This window comes from Rhipicephalus sanguineus, chromosome 6 (assembly GCF_013339695.2).
Source record: "Rhipicephalus sanguineus isolate Rsan-2018 chromosome 6, BIME_Rsan_1.4, whole genome shotgun sequence".
NCBI classification, from domain to species: Eukaryota; Metazoa; Arthropoda; class Arachnida; order Ixodida; family Ixodidae; genus Rhipicephalus; species Rhipicephalus sanguineus.
This window is the reverse complement of record NC_051181.1, coordinates 35,865,330-35,884,374: the sequence shown is the minus strand read 5'-3', so window position 1 is coordinate 35,884,374 and position 19,045 is coordinate 35,865,330. Positions and strand designations below refer to the sequence as shown.

The 19,045-nt window shown below is 45.4% G+C and overlaps 2 protein-coding genes across 11 annotated transcripts in view; one reads left to right on the top strand and one right to left on the bottom strand.

Moving 5' to 3' along the window:
* The window catches only part of LOC119395693 (transcription factor E3), a 152,373-nt gene extending 151,162 nt beyond the window's left edge, over nucleotides 1-1,211 (bottom strand). The window contains exon 1 of one of the 5 annotated variants that reach the window (XM_049416744.1): nucleotides 779-1,211. In XM_049416744.1, coding sequence (XP_049272701.1) covers nucleotides 779-930 — 152 coding nt within the window. In that variant the 5' untranslated portion in view covers nucleotides 931-1,211. The remainder of the gene's footprint in view (nucleotides 1-778) is intronic. The other 4 variants (XM_049416741.1, XM_049416743.1, XM_049416742.1 and 1 more) reach the window with 4 other exon arrangements.
* LOC119395691 (coiled-coil domain-containing protein 28B) overlaps nucleotides 1-16,023 on the top strand; it is a 72,581-nt gene extending 56,558 nt beyond the window's left edge. For 2 of the 6 annotated variants that reach the window (XM_049416748.1, XM_049416746.1), the window contains exons 3-7: nucleotides 6,164-6,263; nucleotides 8,884-8,944; nucleotides 10,096-10,118; nucleotides 13,419-13,519; nucleotides 15,846-16,023. In XM_049416748.1, coding sequence (XP_049272705.1) covers nucleotides 6,164-6,263; nucleotides 8,884-8,944; nucleotides 10,096-10,118; nucleotides 13,419-13,464 — 230 coding nt within the window. In that variant the 3' untranslated portion in view covers nucleotides 13,465-13,519; nucleotides 15,846-16,023. Of the gene's footprint in view, nucleotides 1-1,342; nucleotides 1,728-5,346; nucleotides 5,488-6,163; nucleotides 6,264-8,883; nucleotides 8,945-10,095; nucleotides 10,119-13,418; nucleotides 13,520-15,845 lie in introns of those variants that run through there. The other 4 variants (XM_037662695.2, XM_037662694.2, XM_049416747.1 and 1 more) reach the window with 4 other exon arrangements.
* The last annotated feature ends 3,022 nt before the right edge of the window (nucleotides 16,024-19,045 follow it).

Here is a 19,045-nt window from a genome sequence, read left to right as displayed (position 1 = left end):
GCAACCTTTCCTTGACTCTGTCTAACAACAACAACAAAAGAAAAGAAAAAAAACGGGAGAGGTCCTTCGATCTATTCCCCGTCTTCTGCTGATCTGATTATATCAGACAAAGCAAGGGTCGCGGATGTTTAGTCACAAAACCAACTGCGTCGCCATTTTTGGAAGTTTCTGAACGGGGAGTACAGCTCATTGAACTCGCTGTTGCCGCGCTTGAGGCAACAGTTGTTAAAACCTGCACTGGCTCGCGCAAAACCATTATGCCAATTACGCCCTGTCGATGTTCAACTCAGCTTCCAGATGAGTAGCGCCTTGTAGTAAATGACGAAACCGACGGCTCCTATCGCGGAAGACATCGATGAAAGGTCACTTTCGCTTTCACCTCGGTAAAAGGAGACTTACGTTGTAAACAAACGACGACGTGGCTTTTGCTCCCGCTCAGTTATCGCACAAACTGAAGCGTCAACCGAAACGAGTCGTGGGCCCGTCGCGAAAGAAAAGCACCGGAGATCGGCTATGACTCATTTCGCGGAGCAGTGCTACCCGCAGCAGTCAGCTGTGAAGTGTTCGTTCGTAAACAAAACAGAGTGCAACATCGACGACGCTTGCGCAACAATGCTCGGCCGACGACGTCGCGGAGTTTCTCCCTGCCGCAGGCGCAATAGCCAAGCATGACACGCACTAGCTGTCCAGCCAGGGCGCGCCACTCGGAACTACTGACGGACACGCTCGCAATGCGAAGCAGCGCACACGCGCGCGTGTTAGGCTTATCGCGCCTTACCTCGCGCACTGTGGAGGCAACGACGGCACGACGGTGCGATCCTTCACCTCGTAGAAACTGTACGGCGTGGTCGGGTCCTCCAGTGACAACGATGAGGCCATTATTTCGTCGAAGTTCAGGTCGACGCCCGACTCCTTGGAAAGCTGGGACATGAGCGACGTCGTTCAACACGGCACCATCCAAAAGTAGTGATTGTCGCGCTGAGTTGGCTGAGTATCTACTCGACACCGCACAATCTAATCGCCGAGACGGACTTCCGTACTGCGACGTTCACGGAGGAATCGGAGGGATTGCGAGACTGTCCGCCTGGACTGCACGAAATACCGAAGACCGCGGAACACCATGAAGCAAAAAAAGCACACCTATTAGATGGATGGAGCTCTGACGCATGTCAGCAGAAACCTTTAAAACGCTGCTCTCGCCGCCTGTCGGCGTGTAATTGTAGCAGGCGGCAATAAGCACGGCCTCTGTGATTTCGCGCACTTTGCTGCCACATCTCGGAGGCTGTGCAAAAAACACACCCAGGCATACCCCTAGCGGCGACAGAGCAGACCCGAGACCTTGTAAGTTGTACTGGTTGTACGCCTCGATGACAACACATGACGGGCTGTCAGTCCGGTCCACCTGTGTAATGACATTCCTGTCTGTTTGGGAGAGAGAGCATAAATGTTGCGCCTGAAGGAAAGCACCAGTAAGGCCGGCTACCTCCGACTGGCGATGGACAGCAACGCAGCGGCGGCGGCCGGCGCAGAGTCAGTCGAGGTGCCGACTACATCGGCGGCATCGGCGGCACCTGCTGCTGCCTTCCTACACCCCAGTTCGAGCAGCGAACCAGCCCGGGCCGAGAGCGAGCGGCATCTCTCCAAGTCGCCGCTCGCTCGGGTCATGTCGGAGTCTGAGAGGCCCAAGATGGAGTTCAAGCCCACGCCACGACGCAGGAACGGCAAAGGTATAGAACACCCTTTCGACATGCTGCCAACTACTGGCGAAATTTCTTTCGTAAGGTGAGATTGTGGATATCTACAGTTCAAAGCTATTATAACTGGAATGACGCGCCCTGGCCTGTTTGCGTGAGCCAAAACGGTGCACGCTGCTTCAAATGATCAAGAAAACGAAGCGAAACCCCTGTGTGGACGAAGCCCAATGGAAAGCGTCACGGTGACCATGGTGGCCTAAAAGTACTGTAGTAGCGAAAGTTCACTTCCACGGCGTCACTGTTAAGTATAAAAAAGTTTTTGCAAGGCCTTATAAAGGACCGTAGGGCAAGTGTCCTATGGTGCTTACATGTCCTTACTTTTCAAAAGACAAGTCAGGGACCTTTAGCAAGGACCTCCCGCCCACCAAGAACGCCTTTGTAGATTGGGCTATCCTAAACTATATATTTTCTGTAGTGGTGACTGGAAAAAAAATAAGCGATCGCTCTCTACTTAATATTATTGCCCAACTAGACGTGGAGTTAATGCACTGCTGTTTCGAGCTGAGCTGGTACCGTCATCTATCGCAGGCAGCGGCAAAGTTAGGTTTGTGGTTGGTTGCTCGCAGTCGCAATAGAGTAGCATAGCACCTCGCCGATAAGACGTGAAAAGTCGCCTAAGTCCGGTACTCCATCCTAATTCTGCGCGTATGGCCGCCACAGCAGCCAAAGGAACATCATTGGAAAACAACTACCTGGAAATTTAAATTCTGCCAGTTTCCTTGGGAAAATTGCTGTAAGAAAATGAAAGGAGACAACGTTGGATCACAGCCGTGTGATGTACACGATAAACAATAACCCGGACTTTGTCTATCATTTTCCTCTCATGTGCTCCTTTTGCACCCACCTGTAAACAATATTTCTTGCCAGTCCAAACAGCAGTTATGGAGCCAGGCACGCATTTGTAGCATCCACTTTGTTGAAAACAAATAGTTTGATCACTCGGCACCTGGCATATTTAGCAGCATCATTTCCGATACTCACAGGCATTGAAAAAATGAAAACTCGCCTCCAGTGGTACATCGTGCTCCATGGTTATCATTTGTGCCGTGCATTTCCTGACAATGTCGGATGGCCACGTTGCACTCGGCAATACTGCTTTCACACAGTACACGTGTCTACCTACATACAGCTTCTTGCCGAGTGACAAGCAACCCTTCTTAAAGTATCGGCCAACGTCTTCCATACTACGGAAATCGCAGAAGAACACACTATGCTTCTCGCCGCCATTTTCAACACGTGAGCTCATGACTCCTTTCTAGCGCATGCCGACCAGTGACGAACCGATGGGCACTTGCATTCGCATGCTGTGGAATGGCGTGTGTGTGCACATAGTAGTGCTGCTCATATGCTGTCCGGGGATGGAACGGCACTCGTTTCCTGCGCACACAGCTGTGTTTATTTTTTTTTCCGCTATGGGAGTGCGAGCTTGCATTTGCTCGAGCAATCACTTGGACCGAGAGGTCTCCGCCTGTCTCGAATGTCCCTGTGTGAAAACGGATTGAAAGATTGGCTGAATGAAAATGAAAGTGACAGATGGGCATTTGCTACGTTTCGATGATCCCCCTTCTTTCTTTGACGATCCGCCTTTTGAAAGGATTCAAAACAGTGCAGTGAGGTTGCCCTAATCAAGTATTTCTAATAAAAAGGTTGTCTTGTGGTGAAAACTCAGTTGCACAGGAAATAAAAACCATCCTCACGTATAATACCTCATTAGGTTTTGTCTAACAAATAAAATGAGCTCTTGATCAATTCCCCTTATTTCATTCACACAATAATACTGGTGTTCTTTATGACGTGAGAAAAATGGCATTTGTCAGAGACAAATAATTAAACCCCGCAAACTATCTACATATCCACAGTTGGGAAGTACTTCCAGCAAGGACCAGCATATTTGCATGTTTCTTTTTTTTTTTTGAGTGGAAGTGATTGTGAAATGTGCACATTGTGAAGAACTGTAGCTCACCTGGCAGTAATAGCCTTGTAGTATGCAAGGAACACTTTGAGGATGAAGTGAAGATGAAAAGTGTTGGCCTGAGGCTCCTGTACAAGCTTTCCATGCTGTCAGCTTGGATCCAATCTATTGGTAACTGCTTCGTGTTCTAAAGAACCCACACTTTCTAAATCTTGACGGGTTTAACATGAAAGGATTTTGTGCTGGAAATAAAGTAGAAAAAAAGCACCAGATCAGATGGCATAGAAAAGTTGAAGAAAAAAGTTCCATCAACGGGAGTCAAACCTATGACCTCTCCATCCGTGACAACTGATGCCGGCACGCTATCCACTGTGGCTCAATCACAGACTCTGGAGGCTTTACAAACGCGCCTTTTATATCTCACACTTTCCTCTCACAGTGCTCTTGGTCGGCGAGGTGGTGTCGCCCTCCGAGAGCAGTAAAGTGAAGTAATGCATCATGACTGTGTCCTTCGCTCTTGCAATGCGTCATTGCTATGCGCCCGTCCCATTTGGCATGTTTCCAATAGAAGTGCAATTTTATCAATGCCTTAACACACCGCAAGGTGGCGACCTTGGCTGAAGCTTCGGCCTCACTCGTAGCATCCATCCATATTAAAAATAGCTCTGTGGTTCACACCTGCCTCTGTAACACCACGTTCCCTGCTTACGCTCGCCCCGAGAAATATCGCGGCTGGGCTAGAGGGGAGACGCAACACGTGTTGCGTGTCCCTCTAGTCTGGCCGTGGTGTTCTGTTTACTCTTTAACGTGCCGCGGAATGGCGACATCAGTCGACGCTCTTCTGGCTGTCGCACTGATTTCTCTTATGCTCTCACCGTTAACTACTACAGCTACCACAAGGTTTGTCTAATCGTTGATCATAGACGTCAGTCGTCGGGATGCAGATGTGCCACCAATCGTCAACGTGGGTGCATCCACGTTAAATGGTGCTGTAGCTGCCAAACACCAGTATACATTGAGCAAGCTCTCTTATAGCAATGTACAGTAAACATTCAACTGCTTCAGTAAGGACATGTTTTACTTTCGTGTTATACCGATTCCTATGACGGAGGGATCAACCATGTTTTTTTTTTGTAACCATGTTGGCTAAAACAAGTGAGTACATGGAAGTCTGACACCACATTTGCTACTCTCACTGAGGTTATGTGAGAAAATAGATTTTAGCTAGTAATCATTCCCATGTGGGATTGCACTGTTGAGCATGACATTCCTGGTTGTAGTAGCCATATGTTGATGGGGCCAAAGGGCGCTGTGGCATGCTTCACAATTAGATTGTAATTTCGGAATGTAAAGTGTGAACTTAATTTGTTTTTTTTAGCCTCCCCTTTTTTAAAAATATAATGACATCGAATTGTGAATAATCTTGTCTCTATTGATTAGAGTCGTTCTTTAGTGTATGTTAAGCCACATTTGAGAAAAATGCTAAATTGTTCGAGATTGAAGTATGTGCCCAAAACTCCGTTAATTTGACGGAAAAACTTTGTAGGAGGCTGAACTGGTATTCCTTGAAATTTGTGCCAATACACCATTGCAGGCATGTTGTTCTGAAGTAATCTCGTGCCTTTTGTATCACTGTCACCAAGCCCAGGGTGAAAGCTTCTTTGAATGCACTCTGTGCAGCAGCCGAGACTGAAGGGCGTTCGGGCAATGCAGCCTGCGAGCAGCACTCGTTCCTCACAGACGTCACGGACGTGCGACAGATGGAGCAGGGCCTGTTGCAGCTGCTGCACGACTTCCACTCGGGAAAGCTGCAGGCCTTTGGTAAGAAAAACCTGTTGGTTTGCATTAGAGACTGTAGTGTCTTTTTATCTTTGTCGTTTAAGGTGTCTCCTGGCTGATCAGAACCAGCTTTTTTTTTGTTTTTCTTTGATAATAAGTTTATTATCCGTGTGGTCTATTGTAAGTGCCCCAAGCACGCACACCAGGAATGGCGTCTGTCTCAGTGCTTACCACATTCAGTGTACTAACATGCTCTAGTTTTGTCACGAGGTTTCTGTTCTTCTCATGCAAAGTAAACCGTAATCTTATTACTTAACACATTTAGCTTCGGGTGTATGGAGCGCTACTACCTCTGGATATTAAATCTGTGTATCTCATGTGCTTGCACTGTGAAAAATATGCAATGGAGTAAATTTCAAACATGCCTTCAGTGCTTGAAGCATCTGTACCCTGCTGAATGATGGCTGTACGTTATGCAATCCTGCTTAATTGGGATGTCCTGCTGAAGACACCCCATGTGGGAAAACTGTGCAACGAGCCAGTTGATACTTAACTGAAACCTCGTGGCATGATTTCAGAGCTGGCAAAGTAACATTAGTTGTTTTTAAAGCTGTATCTAATTAGATAACCATCTGCTTGTCATGTTTTTGCCAACAGTTTTGTTTTTAAAAACTGTTAGCAAGTGTTGGCTGTGAGCACATTTGAGGCTACCTTGCAGGTAAGGACTGCACTTTTGAGAAAATGGAGCATGTGCGAGAGCAGCAAGAGCGACTGGCCCGCCTCCATTTCGAGCTCAACGCTCAGCAAGAACACTGCGGGTGAGCACACTTGCGTGTTGTATTATTGTGAGGACTACATGTGTAATTCATCTGCCTTATCTGTTTGTACTCATCATCACCAAGTGGCACCGTACTGGGGGGGGGGGGGTGCACTTTCTTGATGAAGTCATATCTTTCTTCCACTTTTCGTTGGCACCTTGAGCATTTGGACTGAGTTTTCACATGCATTTCTAACATTGGACTTCAGCACCACCAAAGAACTGCAGCTTTTGCAGCGTAATAATCAAAGTGTTGGGTCACCTTGTCACCAAGGAGGCCATCTGGCCAGACCCTAACTAAGCTGTAATTCGCTTTCCTTGTCCAGAACATCGGAAACACTTGTGGAGTTTCCTGGGTTTGTTGTCCTACTTTCGTAGCTTCACTTGTCACTTTTCTGGGACTGCATCACGACTACACCTGCTGCTGATCTAGGTCACTGCATTCACTCGGACTGACAAGTGCACTGCTACTTTTTGGCTCATTGATGTTAGCGGCCACTGGATATGCACCGTCTTTCTACAGCGTGATAATGCTTCACGAAAAGAGTAGTTGCATGCACAAGTTGCAAAATAATGGCTACAGAACAGAACTCCTCAATAACAGAGGAGCAATGCGTTGTTATAGTTTGGGGTGTTCACAAGTTTCGTCCATATCTTCACCATAATTATTGTATTGACCATTAAACCTTATGCTTGTTGCAACTAAACAATTGTCTGGACACCTGAGGTGCCGAGTGCTGCAGATGCAAGAGTACAATTTTGATGTGGTTTAAAGTCTGGCAGGAAACATCTAGGTGCTCATCCTTTCTTGCTGCACCCTGCCACTATCATCTTCAAGCACATCTCCTCATTGCCTGTCACATCATCACATGTTCGCTGACATTGTCACCATTAGTGGTTATTGGCATGCTGCCTTCTAGTGATTAATCTCATTTCACCTCTAATTGTCGACTTGCTGACTCGTACTGCCATTGCTTTGGGGGGACACTGTTTTTACATTTTTTTGTTACTTGATTGAATTTGATAAAACTTGGTGAATTTATGTATACTTGTGTGCCGATTTCAAATGTGCAGTTATTTTTCTGGTATAATGTGCAGTTTTTAAAATAGAAATATTTCATGTGCCCTTTAGGGAGCAAGATTTTTTTCTAAACTGAGAGAGTTACCAAGTAAATCGGCTTATGACAATAATCTGGAATCGGAGCTGTGTGCAATGCAACAAAAATGGATGTTCTAAACCCATTTGAACAAAAGTTATGGTATGATGAACATTCACGAGTGATCCAATTTCAAGCTGGGATTTCACTGCTGGCCACTTCGTCTTCCTCATCTGTACATGCTCATGACCACCACTTGGTGCCATAGCATCTGAATTTTATTTGCTCAAAAGCTACAAAAGCGTGCACTAGTGGGGATAGACTCTCTGTAATAAAGGAGACTTCAGGCATAGCAGCTGCTTTATACTAAAATGACTTGTCGAACAGAGAGTTGAGCTAGTTCGTAAGTGTTCATTCTAAAAAGACAGGGTGTAAGTGCGCACCAAAATTCGATGAATGCGCAGTGCTGTACCGGCATAGAAATGAAGAAACGCGCCCAATGATTGAAGCATGGCATATCGAGAATAGTGGTAGCGCATGCGTGAGCCAACCGTCAATTAACTCGCATAAAGATGAATTCAGATGCCTTAACAGTTATCTTCCACGTAGACCGCCACGCGTGCCGGATTGATAGGTTCGCCTGTTGCATGGGCATGCGCAGATAAGTTTTCGTGCCTTCTTTCTTTTCCGCCGTTGTGCGTCTCTTCAGTTGTTAGTCGGCGTTTGTGGTGTCCCGACTTCTTGTGTCCGTGTTTGCACGCCCTGTCTTTTTAGAATGACTTGTCTTTGAGGTCAGTGGCATTACAAAGGTTACGTTACTTGGGCGATGCTTTTCGCTAAAAAGGCTGCCTGTAAGTGGAAGAACAGGTAAATTGTGTTCAAAATGTTTGTTGCGACTATCCAATAGCACAAATAGGTTCTTTTTTGTGGATGACATGACCAGACGCGAATGGTGACGTCGCTGCACACGCCGGGGATTACCAAAAGGCCTAAAGAGGACAAGGGATTGTTTCTTAGAATTCGTGGCACACCCGCAGCTCATAGTACCACCACATATGGCATTCTGATCTCGATGCATACATTTAGTACTTGAAATGTTAAAAAAATTATTGTAGGTGGTTTAGGGGCCCTTTAAGGCTTTTGTCTTAAAATTAGATACCAGTGAAAGGCACAACGAACAACCAGGGCTGAATGGGAGGAGTTCAGCCATGAGACCAACAAGTGCAGCTGGGCAGGTGCAGTCTGTGTAAAGAAGCAGGTAAAAATGCTAAGAAATGTTTATAAGAACATTATCAAGGAATGAACACCAAGAGGGTGAAAAAAAATCGAATTTTCAGATCTGTACAGAGTTCATTAGAACTTGTAGAAAATGGCCTTTTGTTGAGCAGTGCTGATGGTGACTGATATGCAGGTGTCTGGAATGGGTGCTACAAAAACTGCAACTAATTTTGCTGAGTCATTGGCGAGGCACACCGGTAGCGCAAGCAAATGTGCTCACATGTGGTTCTCTCTCATGCCTCCCAGGCCAGAATCTGAGGAGGGACGGCAGTTGGCGAAGGACAACCTGACAAAGCTCATTGAGAATGTGAGTCTCTTCTCCTTTTCCGTTATGTTATCCAATACAGTGTGTATTTGCCTGTTTAACCTTGTCTCAATTCCTAGGGTTGTTTAAATATTTGCATCTTTGAAATCATCCTCATGTTTGACTTGAGTATTAAATAGCCACTAAAGTAAAACCTCGATAATTCCAAATCGGTTATCTCGAACGCCAGATAATTTCATAAAATCTTAAGTAAACTGGATGAATATAGCCTGCTGCATACCACTTAACTTGCAAATTTGGCCACACCTTCTGAACTGGGTAACATGTCTCTTGATGAAAAACAGGTAGGGTGTCAATTTTAACGTTTCTTTTGTATTCGTATGCTGAACCAACTGGCGCATCAACTCTGCTAGAAATATGAAGAATGTGCTCCCAATCGCATGACATTAGAAAACTTCATTATTAGGCTTGTGCGATTATTCGAATGAATATTACAGTATTCGAATTCACTTTGACACGAATTTAATTTATTGGAAATTTTGAAGCATTCTAAATGAATGGACATATATGAACTACATGTAACCCCCTGTAAAGGTGGTGTCACTGCAGTGGAGGGGTACTGTACCGTGAAGACACCTTTCCAGGGGAAATTCGCACTGCCACGAAGCCCACTTTAATGTTCACTGAACATATTACCCTCACAGTGATTCATCATTCTGTTTAAGTTTAAAAGCTCGTTATACGAACTAATATTAAATTTTAGAATGTAACATATTTTACAGGTTATCACTTGCATTCAACCAAAAGTCAAATCCTGCTACTATTCAAAGTTGCTTCCACTTCCGTTTGAACCAAAAAGAATGACATTTGCATATGCTTTGTTTCAACTTTAAAAAAATATTGTGCAGGTTAGTTGGGTCATGACAAATATGCTCATTTTTCTTTATAATATGTGATATATACTATTAGAATTCGCTTCGAAATTATTCGACCAGGTCGCTATTCACATCAAACCTAAAATTTACTGTTTGCACAAGCCTATTCATTATCTGTTGGCTTCCATTAAGGTTTTACCACATGACATTGTAGTGCATGCAGTGAAAATTCACTGGTGAGTGTATGTTGTGTCACTGCTGTGCTGTTACTTTCCCAATGTTATAATTGTTGACAGAGCAATTTTTTTTTTGTTGCAGCTGCAACATCTCAGCCAGTCCATGTATCCTTTTCATTGAGTTGTCTACATTTTAACCCAAGTTACAGTGAAGTGAAATATAAAACTCTCATAGGAGCTATAAAACCTGCTTTTTACCAATTGTTTGCCTAGCCTGAAGACATTTCACATTGGTTTAACAGATTGGTGTCTCAAACCAAAGTGCACCGAGACATTTCACATTGGTTTAACAGATTGGTGTCTCAAACCAAAGTGCACCGAGACATTTCACATTGGTTTAACAGATTGGTGTCTCAAACCAAAGTGCACCGTACACTCATTATGCATTAAACAGCGTGCCACTCTCACTTGACCACTATTAAAAAGTTTATCCCTGCCTCTGTAATTGAGATCTGAAGCATGGGTGCTGAATAATTGAGTGCAGTATACACATGGTGTCAAATGAAATCTTCATAACTGAGAAGGGCTGCTTAATGGACCAACAGCATTGTGCTAAAAAGTGTCCCCTGCCCCCCCTGTGGCAAATCTCCTCATTTTAAAAGTCCTTGGGATGGCAGGTGTTGGATGGTTCTTAGCTGATGTACTTCTTTGTAAGAGTCTCCAGCAAGAATACTCGTGGCGGAGTTCTTGAATGTCGCGTAAATGTATGGTTGTGTGGTGAGAAATTTCTCTAACATTTACGTAAATGCTTATGGCACCAGTTCAGTGGAAACGAGAGGAAAGGCATCACAGCCCCACACATTACAAATCCAGATTTGCATGCAAAGCTGAGAACAGGGGAATGAAGATGCAAAAATATTCGGCAGATCCCACGCCTTGTGGGAATCGATTTCATGCGAAGCACTCGGGGAGTAGTTGTCAATGCTGCAATTTTTGGCTTTGAGCCAAGCGTTAGGAGGTGGATTGACATGTTTTTGCAGGCGTAGTAGTTGTGTGCACACCGTGGCCTTAGCAAGTACATTGACTACACTGGCGTTTATAGGAAAAAGGAAGGGAATTATTCAAAGGCTCGTTTTTTTTGACACAACCTTACTGAAAACCAGCAGATAAAGAAGCCAAGGAAGGGGTAGAGAACGTTAATTGCACTGTTCTAAGCGTATTCTAATAATTGTTATATAGATGTGAAGTGGACGAAAAGACTTGCCGTATTTTCGTCCCCTTTACTTTCTTCACATCTATATCACAATTAATACAATATACTTAAAACAGTACAATTCTCTATAGCATCCTTGGCTTCACTATGTGCTGGTTTTCAGTGGCCTTTCATGGGTCTCTTATAGTATACTTAACGTCAACACTCACTATAGAGCACAGACGTGAGTATTATCGAAACGAAGAGCACTTTACAGTGCGATGATGTGAATATGGTACGTAACTTTTGTTAGCGTATTCGTCCGGGGTCGAGCAATGCTTGAATTAGCTTGCTCGAATTGTACAAATGTAATGTTTATTAAACTTCTACGAAAGTGCAGCCAACACTAGAACCGCAATTGATGTTAACCCGGTATGACACCTGTATCATAGGCGCGCATATGTAATGTTTAAGGCTTTGTTATAACATTAGATAGCCGGCACTGCAACCACAGTTGACACTGCACCGACATTACGCCTGCATAAGGTTTTTTCCAAAGCAAGTTCAAGACGTGCCGTGGCTCTGTGGTAGAATACCTGATTACCACGCAGAATGCTTGAGTTCGATTCCTTCTGGGATCCTGAGTTTTATTCTTTGCATTTGTAGGGTCAGTGCTGTCAACGTCTGTTTTCCTTACGCTCCCGCATTTAAATGACCTTTGTCTGTTTTCGCCGTTCCTGGGTAGATATAAACCGTCAATCACCTGTGGCGCATACCTGCTTACCTTGCTATACGGCTATGCGACAGGATTTTCACGTTATTCATGTCATAACCAGACAGTCATATTCGCCAAACCCTCTTACCTTCCCATGCCAATTTTGGTCTACACCAAGTCAAAAAGGCGATCATGAGAGCACCCAGACGTAGGCGGCTAGATAGATAGATAGGTATGTAGATAGAAATGCTCAAAGTGCCTAGTGTTCGCTGAGAAATGCTTCGCATTTAAAAATATGGCTGATCCATCTGTCATAGGAATTGGTATAGTAACACAAAAGTAAAACGTGTCCTTACAGAAGTCGTTGAATGCTTACTGTACATTGATGTAAGGGAGCTTGCTAAATGTCTATTGGTGTTTTGGCAGCTATAGCACCGTTTAACATGAATGCACCCAAGCTCACGCTTGGTGGCACATCTCCATCCCAACGACTAACGTCCATGATCAACGATTAGACAAACCTTTGTGGTAGCTGTAGTCATTAACGGTGAGAGCATAATATGAGAAATCGGTGTGACAGCCAGAAGAGCATCGACTAAGGTTGCCATTCTGCGGCATGTTAAAGAGTAAATGGAACACCACGGCCGGGCTAGAGGGAAACGCAACGCACTTCATGTCTCCCCTCTAGCGCAGCCGCGATATTTCTTGGGACGAGCGTAAGCGAGGAACACGGGTGTTACAGGGACAGGCGTGCGTCGCAGAGTTATTTTTAATATGGATGGATGCTATGAGCGAGGCCAAAGCTTGGGCTAAGGACGCCACCTCACGGTGTGTTAAGGCACCTATTGGATACGGGATGGACAGATAGCAACGATGCGTTGCAGGAACTATGTAATTGCGAAGGTCATGGTCATGATGCATTACTTCACTTTACTACTCCCAGACGGCGACACCATCCGATCATGATATAAAACTTTGAGTGCAAATAAACGACACACAACAAAGTAGTTAATTTGCACTAAAAGTCTTATGTCATAATGTGATACCAACTAGCCCACCTAGCTATCCTGACACCACCCCGCCGACCAAGAGCGCTGTGAAAGGAAAGTGTGAGATATAAAAGGTGTGTTTGTAAAGGCTCCAGAGTGTGCAGTGGTGGCGCAGTAGATAGCATGGCCGGCACCTGTTGTCACGGGCCAGGAGGTCGTGGGTTTGACGCCCGTTCATGGAAACGTTTTCTTTAAGTTTTTATTTGCTGTCTGATCGTGTGCATTTTTTCAACGTCATTTCCGTGACGGAAATAAGTCACTGAAATCTTGGTGGACCCCGGCATAAAACACTTCCGTGTTAATAAGTATGGTATTTCATGGCGTCTTTTAGCGCTGATCAGGCAAGACACTGCCCTGTTTGGGTGGAAAACGATCCATTGCTTCTTTGTAAATCTATCACTTTTGGATTAATATGTCTGTATGATAAGTAGCTCCATGAGTGGTATAAAGCCACACTTCTTTCCTGCCCACAGCAAGTGGTTGCATTTTGTCTTGACCCTCTGTCCCAGAGAGCAGCTGCAGTCGCACACCCAGGGAGTGCAGACTGATGTCTGACACTAGCTGGGGCGGACGCATCCCGCCCTTTTCAGCACATCTGGGTGCCAGGCAGGTAGGTGCGAGTGGGTTCCTTCCAAACATTGAATGTTCAGGGATTAGGGCGCATCGAAGGAAACCACTATATATATATGTACACAGGTTGGCCATCATACAAATTCCAAGATAAAGGTTGTGCGTGTCTCGAATGTGGCTTGGCTTAACATACAGTGTAGCTTTATATTAAGCTTTGTAACATATCTTTTGCTGAAGATTACTTTATAGAGAAACACTTCTCAATTTGATAGATTGTTCTTCCAAAACTATACTTGCATTTGTTTTATTGTAATACTGGTTCTTTAATATTGGAAGAGAAAATTTTGTTTATGCTGTCACAGATTTAATAGTAGTATTTTATTTCTGTAGTTGGCTAAGTAGAAATTCTTTACAACTTCTGGCTCACTTATGATGGAATCCTTACGGACAGTGGAGCATACGCCATCAAGAATGGTGCCATTGATGTTTGTCTTTGCTAGCATAGCAGGTGTCTCTTTCCAGTATTTCAGTATCTTTTAATACAGCCTGTAATATTTTTTTTCTTTATAACTGAATGAAAAATAATGCTGACATGCAGTGGACCTTGTGGTTTTGGTTTCAGCGTTAGTTGCTCACAGTTTGTGTTCGTTGTAAGTCTGCGACTGGGCAGAAGTTTTGTGGCTAAAAAAAATAAGTTTTTTCACGTAATGAAAAAGAAATTTCCATCCACCCAGTTTTAGTTAAAAAATGGACTATTCTGTCTTGTAGTGCGTCTTCAAGGCCGATGTCATTCAAAAGCCACTGCTTTCCGGTAATTCCATGCACACATTAGCATGGCAGTGCTGGTCTTCTCAATAGGAAACTGTGGCTGAAGGGGCCCTGATAAATGCTGCACTAAACTACCGTATTTACTCGATTCTACCGCGCCCTCGATTGTAACGCGCACCCGTTTTCCGCGACCAAAAAAAAAAAAAAGTTATACATCGATTGTAACGCGCACCCATTTTTCGTGAGAGAAAAGAACAAAAAAAGTCCGTAGGAGTCAAACTTCGCACATTCAGAAGAACAAGTATTTGGGTTTTAAAGAACTGAAGCATCAAAAAAGTAAAAAACAAAGTCAAAAAGCGGGCCTTGCCGCTAAAACTGTCACCACTACGGCGGCGATACGAGTCGCGTAATGGATCAGTCCTCGTCGCTGTCGGACAACTCCTTGTCGCTGTCAACACTCTTCGATTTCGGGAAACCAGCCCTGCTTTGGCCCACTTAAACCTTTTCGTGAAGCTTTGCTGCAACAAATCTTCTGCTTTTGTTTGCGCCAGTCTCGCACGCACGTTTCGGGAACTCCGAACTATATCCGAACGACCGCGATGCGGCCCGATTTCCGTCCGTCTCTCTGCACATGTAATAACTATACTTTTAAATGCGGCATCGTGGTACACTTGTCGAGTATTTGGAGTCGGCACTTCCATGCCATCGATGCGAACGCAGAACGGGATGACAATCTCCTCAGCACACGTACGAACTGAAAAAAAATGGCAGAAATGGCCAAAGCCGCCAAAGCGCATAGGAGGCGGCCATTTTGAAATGTCGATGGCAATACGATAACCGAGTTTCTTTTTTTTTTTTTTCGGTACTCGAATCTAACGCGCATGCGATTTTTGGGCTCGTTTTTCCGGAAAAAAGGTGCGCGTTAGATTCGAGTAAATACGGTATTTGATTATGGACTGCCATGCTCCTAGAGTCTCGGCAGCGCCGTCATGTCACACAGGGCCAGGCAATATCTGAAGCCACACTGGGTTATTGCGACAGAATAAAAAGGTTTATGATTACTTTTTACTCGTAACTGAATAAACCCTTTGAAGCATCTGATAGTTGACCCTATTGGCTTCCTAAAATCTCAATTAGCTTGTGGGTAGATTGTGTGAAATTGCTGCACATTATAATAAAGCACATTGTACTTTGCTGTGTAAGAGCGTGAGTGAACACTAGTTGCCACTGAATGAAATTGACGTGTTGCAAGTATAACTTACTGCGTTTGCCGAGATAGGAATATCAACTCGGCTGATGCATGTTGGTTCGTAACTAAGACATGCAGACTCTTAAATTTGTTAGCAAAGATTTAATGAGGCTTTTTTTAAGGCTGCTGGCATTATCAGACACCGCATTCCTGCAGCACTGCGTCTTACTTTTTATATAAGAATGAAGACTATAAACCACTGGGTCCTTGTATGGCACTACTTAAATAATTTTGTGCAATCCGCTTTCCCTCATATGGCACACCTTTTCAATGGGTAATGGAACTAAAGCATAGAATTAGTGCCACAGTTTTTGCCTTGCTGTTTGTAAGCTTGTATTGCTCATTGCAGGTGTGGAAGATTGCCTGAAGCTGGAGGAATGGTTTTATACGATGTTCTACTTTGTCAAAATCATTCTATTCGGTTTGCAACAAAATGCAGTGCAATACTGTACGGAATTCACTTGTCATCGTATCTGCCTTTTCAATAAATGCAGACTGTATATAATTAAAGGATTGTTCTCACAAGATTTTCCTGCTCACTTGCATATCAAACCCAAGTGCCATCAGGTTTGATTTACGAACTTGGCATGAAAAACACAGCACACTAACAGAATGGATACATGCAGAGATTTAGCATATTTCCTTTCGCTGTCGTACACCCGAACACAAACTCTATGGGCTTCCTGGAAAACGTGAGCATCTGCTCTGTTATTACATGACACCAGTATCTCGGAACTAAAAATGAAAAGAAACGATATTTTTGACCGGAACGTAACTGAAACTTTGTCTACTTCGTTCCCGAGTGAAACAAATTTTTTTAAATCTTGTTTCGGTTCACGAGAAAACTTGGCAGTCGGCAACAACTGAGGTCATGCAACGTGAGCACTTATGCATATCTTAGGGGGCAGTGTTAGTGCGTACCTCAGGCAGGAATTCCAAAGCAAATATATGTCGAAATTGTGCGAAAAACGGAAACAGTGGCAAACCAGAGATGTTTATATTCACGCAAGTGGACTTCTGCTCGCCTGTCACGCAGGCCAGCGTGGAGAGGGCATCGTCGGCACTGAAGTTCGTTACAGCCGATTTTGGCGCCATAGTTCTCCGCCGCGGCCGTTGTCCGTAACCGCTACCGCGTGAAATAAGAAAAAATTAGAAAGAAATTTCTAGGATCGGATGGGATTTTAATAAAATCTGGGGTTTAACGTCCCAAAACCACGATATTGTTACGAAGTGTCACTGCCAGAGGGAATCAAAAGGAGCTGGAGAAGAGGAAGACGACGACGACGCTGCTCCTCCGATCACCACGGTCTTTTGTGCCTCGGTGTTCATTAAATACCCCTTAAACATCTCTTGTGCACGTAACAGATTGGTGGAGGTGCGGGGTACGACGAACCCCACGACGGAAGCACTACTACCTGGACTTCGCCGCAGCCGCCGTCTTGCCGGACTCCCACCATCGCCGATCGAGATGTCTCACGACCAGAGCGCTGGTGCTTCGAGGGCGACAGCGATGGGTTCCTTGCCTTACTATCGAGTTCCGCCGAACTTTGGCGGGACCTCTGGAGAAGACGTGGACGAGTGGCTGAAGAAATACAAGAGGGTGAGCAGAAGCAACGGCTGGGATTCGTCAGAGCAGCTCAGTCATGTTGTATTTTCACTGACTAACACAGCTCTCATGTGGTATGAGAACCACGAAGACATGTTCACATCTTGGGATCGTTTTGTTGAGGAAGTACAGAAGTGTTTCGGTGATTCCAACGCGAAGAAGAAGCGGGCGGAGCAGACATTGGCTGAGAGGGCACAGCTTCCAGGTGAGACGTGTACCACGTACATTGAAGAAATTTTGAAGCTGTGTAACATAGTGGATGCCAGGATGACTGAAGAAGATAAGGTTGGACACGTTCTGAAGGGGATAGCGGAAGATGTGTACAATTTCCTGATCGGAAAAGAGAGCCTGACCTCCGTGTCCGACGTGATGCAGCATTGTCGCACATTTGAAACGCTAAAGATGCGACGGATAGCGCCAAAATTTGGCCGTCTCTCTAACGTCCCGACGGTGGCTAGTGTCGACACAATGACGCCCAATGACCTGGCATCGACAATACGGCAGATTGTGAGAGAAGAACTGTTTCGGTGTCAGCGAATCTCGCATGACCCCAGCGACTTCCAGGACAGCTATGCAAGAGACGCAGAACGCGCACGAACCCCGGCTACTCTGGCTCCATGGCAACCATCAGTTAATTCGGCAGATTCCGACGAATACAGAGGCACACGGCGATCTGGGTTCTCGTATCGGCCACCCTCGAATGACGAACGACGTTTGCGCTCACCTCGTTTCCCTCAGCGAATTTCGGCTGGCTACGGTGCCCGTGAAGAGCGATATTCCCATCCTACGCCTTCTCATAGGGCTGGCTACTCTGAGCAGCCGCGTGTGTCCCGACCTCTTCCGGTGTGCTACCGATGTGGTGTTCCGGGTCACATCCCACGTTTCTGCAACTACCACCCTTCATACCAGCGAGAGCCCTTGCCCATGGACACCCAGCCTTTTGACCACACGTTCTCTACGCCACGGCCACCACGCACATCTGCCAGTTTACGCTACCCGTCGCCGGCCTCTGATCGAAGCTTGACTCCGCCGCCAGCTCCACGTGCTCCACGATCCCCATCGCCGCGGCGTCGTACGCAATCACCGCCGCCGGAAAACTAGCAGGTGCGGCCAATGGGGGTGAGGCCGCAGGATACCAGGCACTATCGACAGACATACCTCCGTCATTGTTTATGCTCAAGAACAAAGTTCACGTACTTGTTGATGGTGTCCCTACCATGGCTCTTGTGGATACGGGTGCGACTATTTGTGTAATGAGTGCTAATTTCAAGAACCTTCTTGGGCCTAAGGTGATGTTTTGTTTGAGTCGTGGAGTGACATTACGTGGTGTGAGTGGTGACGCGTTGTGTCCTGTGGGAGTTTGTACTGTGGATGTGTCCTTGTGCGGCAAAGTGTTTCCCACAGAATTTGCTGTTATTACGCGATCCACGCATGACGTTATTTTGGGAATCGATTTCTTGCGGGAGTGTGGGGCAACCGTTGACTGCAGAAGTGGGCACCTTTCCGTGCACGGTAGTTTTCCAGCTGCGCTTTTGGAGAATTCACCGCGTGATGATTGCAGCTTTTTTGTCTCCGAGAACACGGTCGTTCCTGCATTCTCTGCCATGCGTGTTCCAGTGACTTGTTCTAGTAACGACCTCGCCACGTTCGACGCCACACTCGAACCGATTCCTTGGGCCTGTGTGAAAAAGAACATTTTAGTCCCCCGTTGCGTGGTGTCTAGTTAACGGACGCACAAGTGTGTGGGCAATCAACAATTCAATGGAGCCTGCAGTGTTGCCTGGTGGCATGAAACTTGCTGCATTCAACCCCGAATCATCTACGACGCTGGTGGCTCTTCTCGATGCTGCAGGCGAGAACGGACATGTAGCTTCTCAACGGTCAGATGATTTAAAACTGCTACAAATGATCAGCAAGTCACTTAGCCAAAGCGAACGTCACAC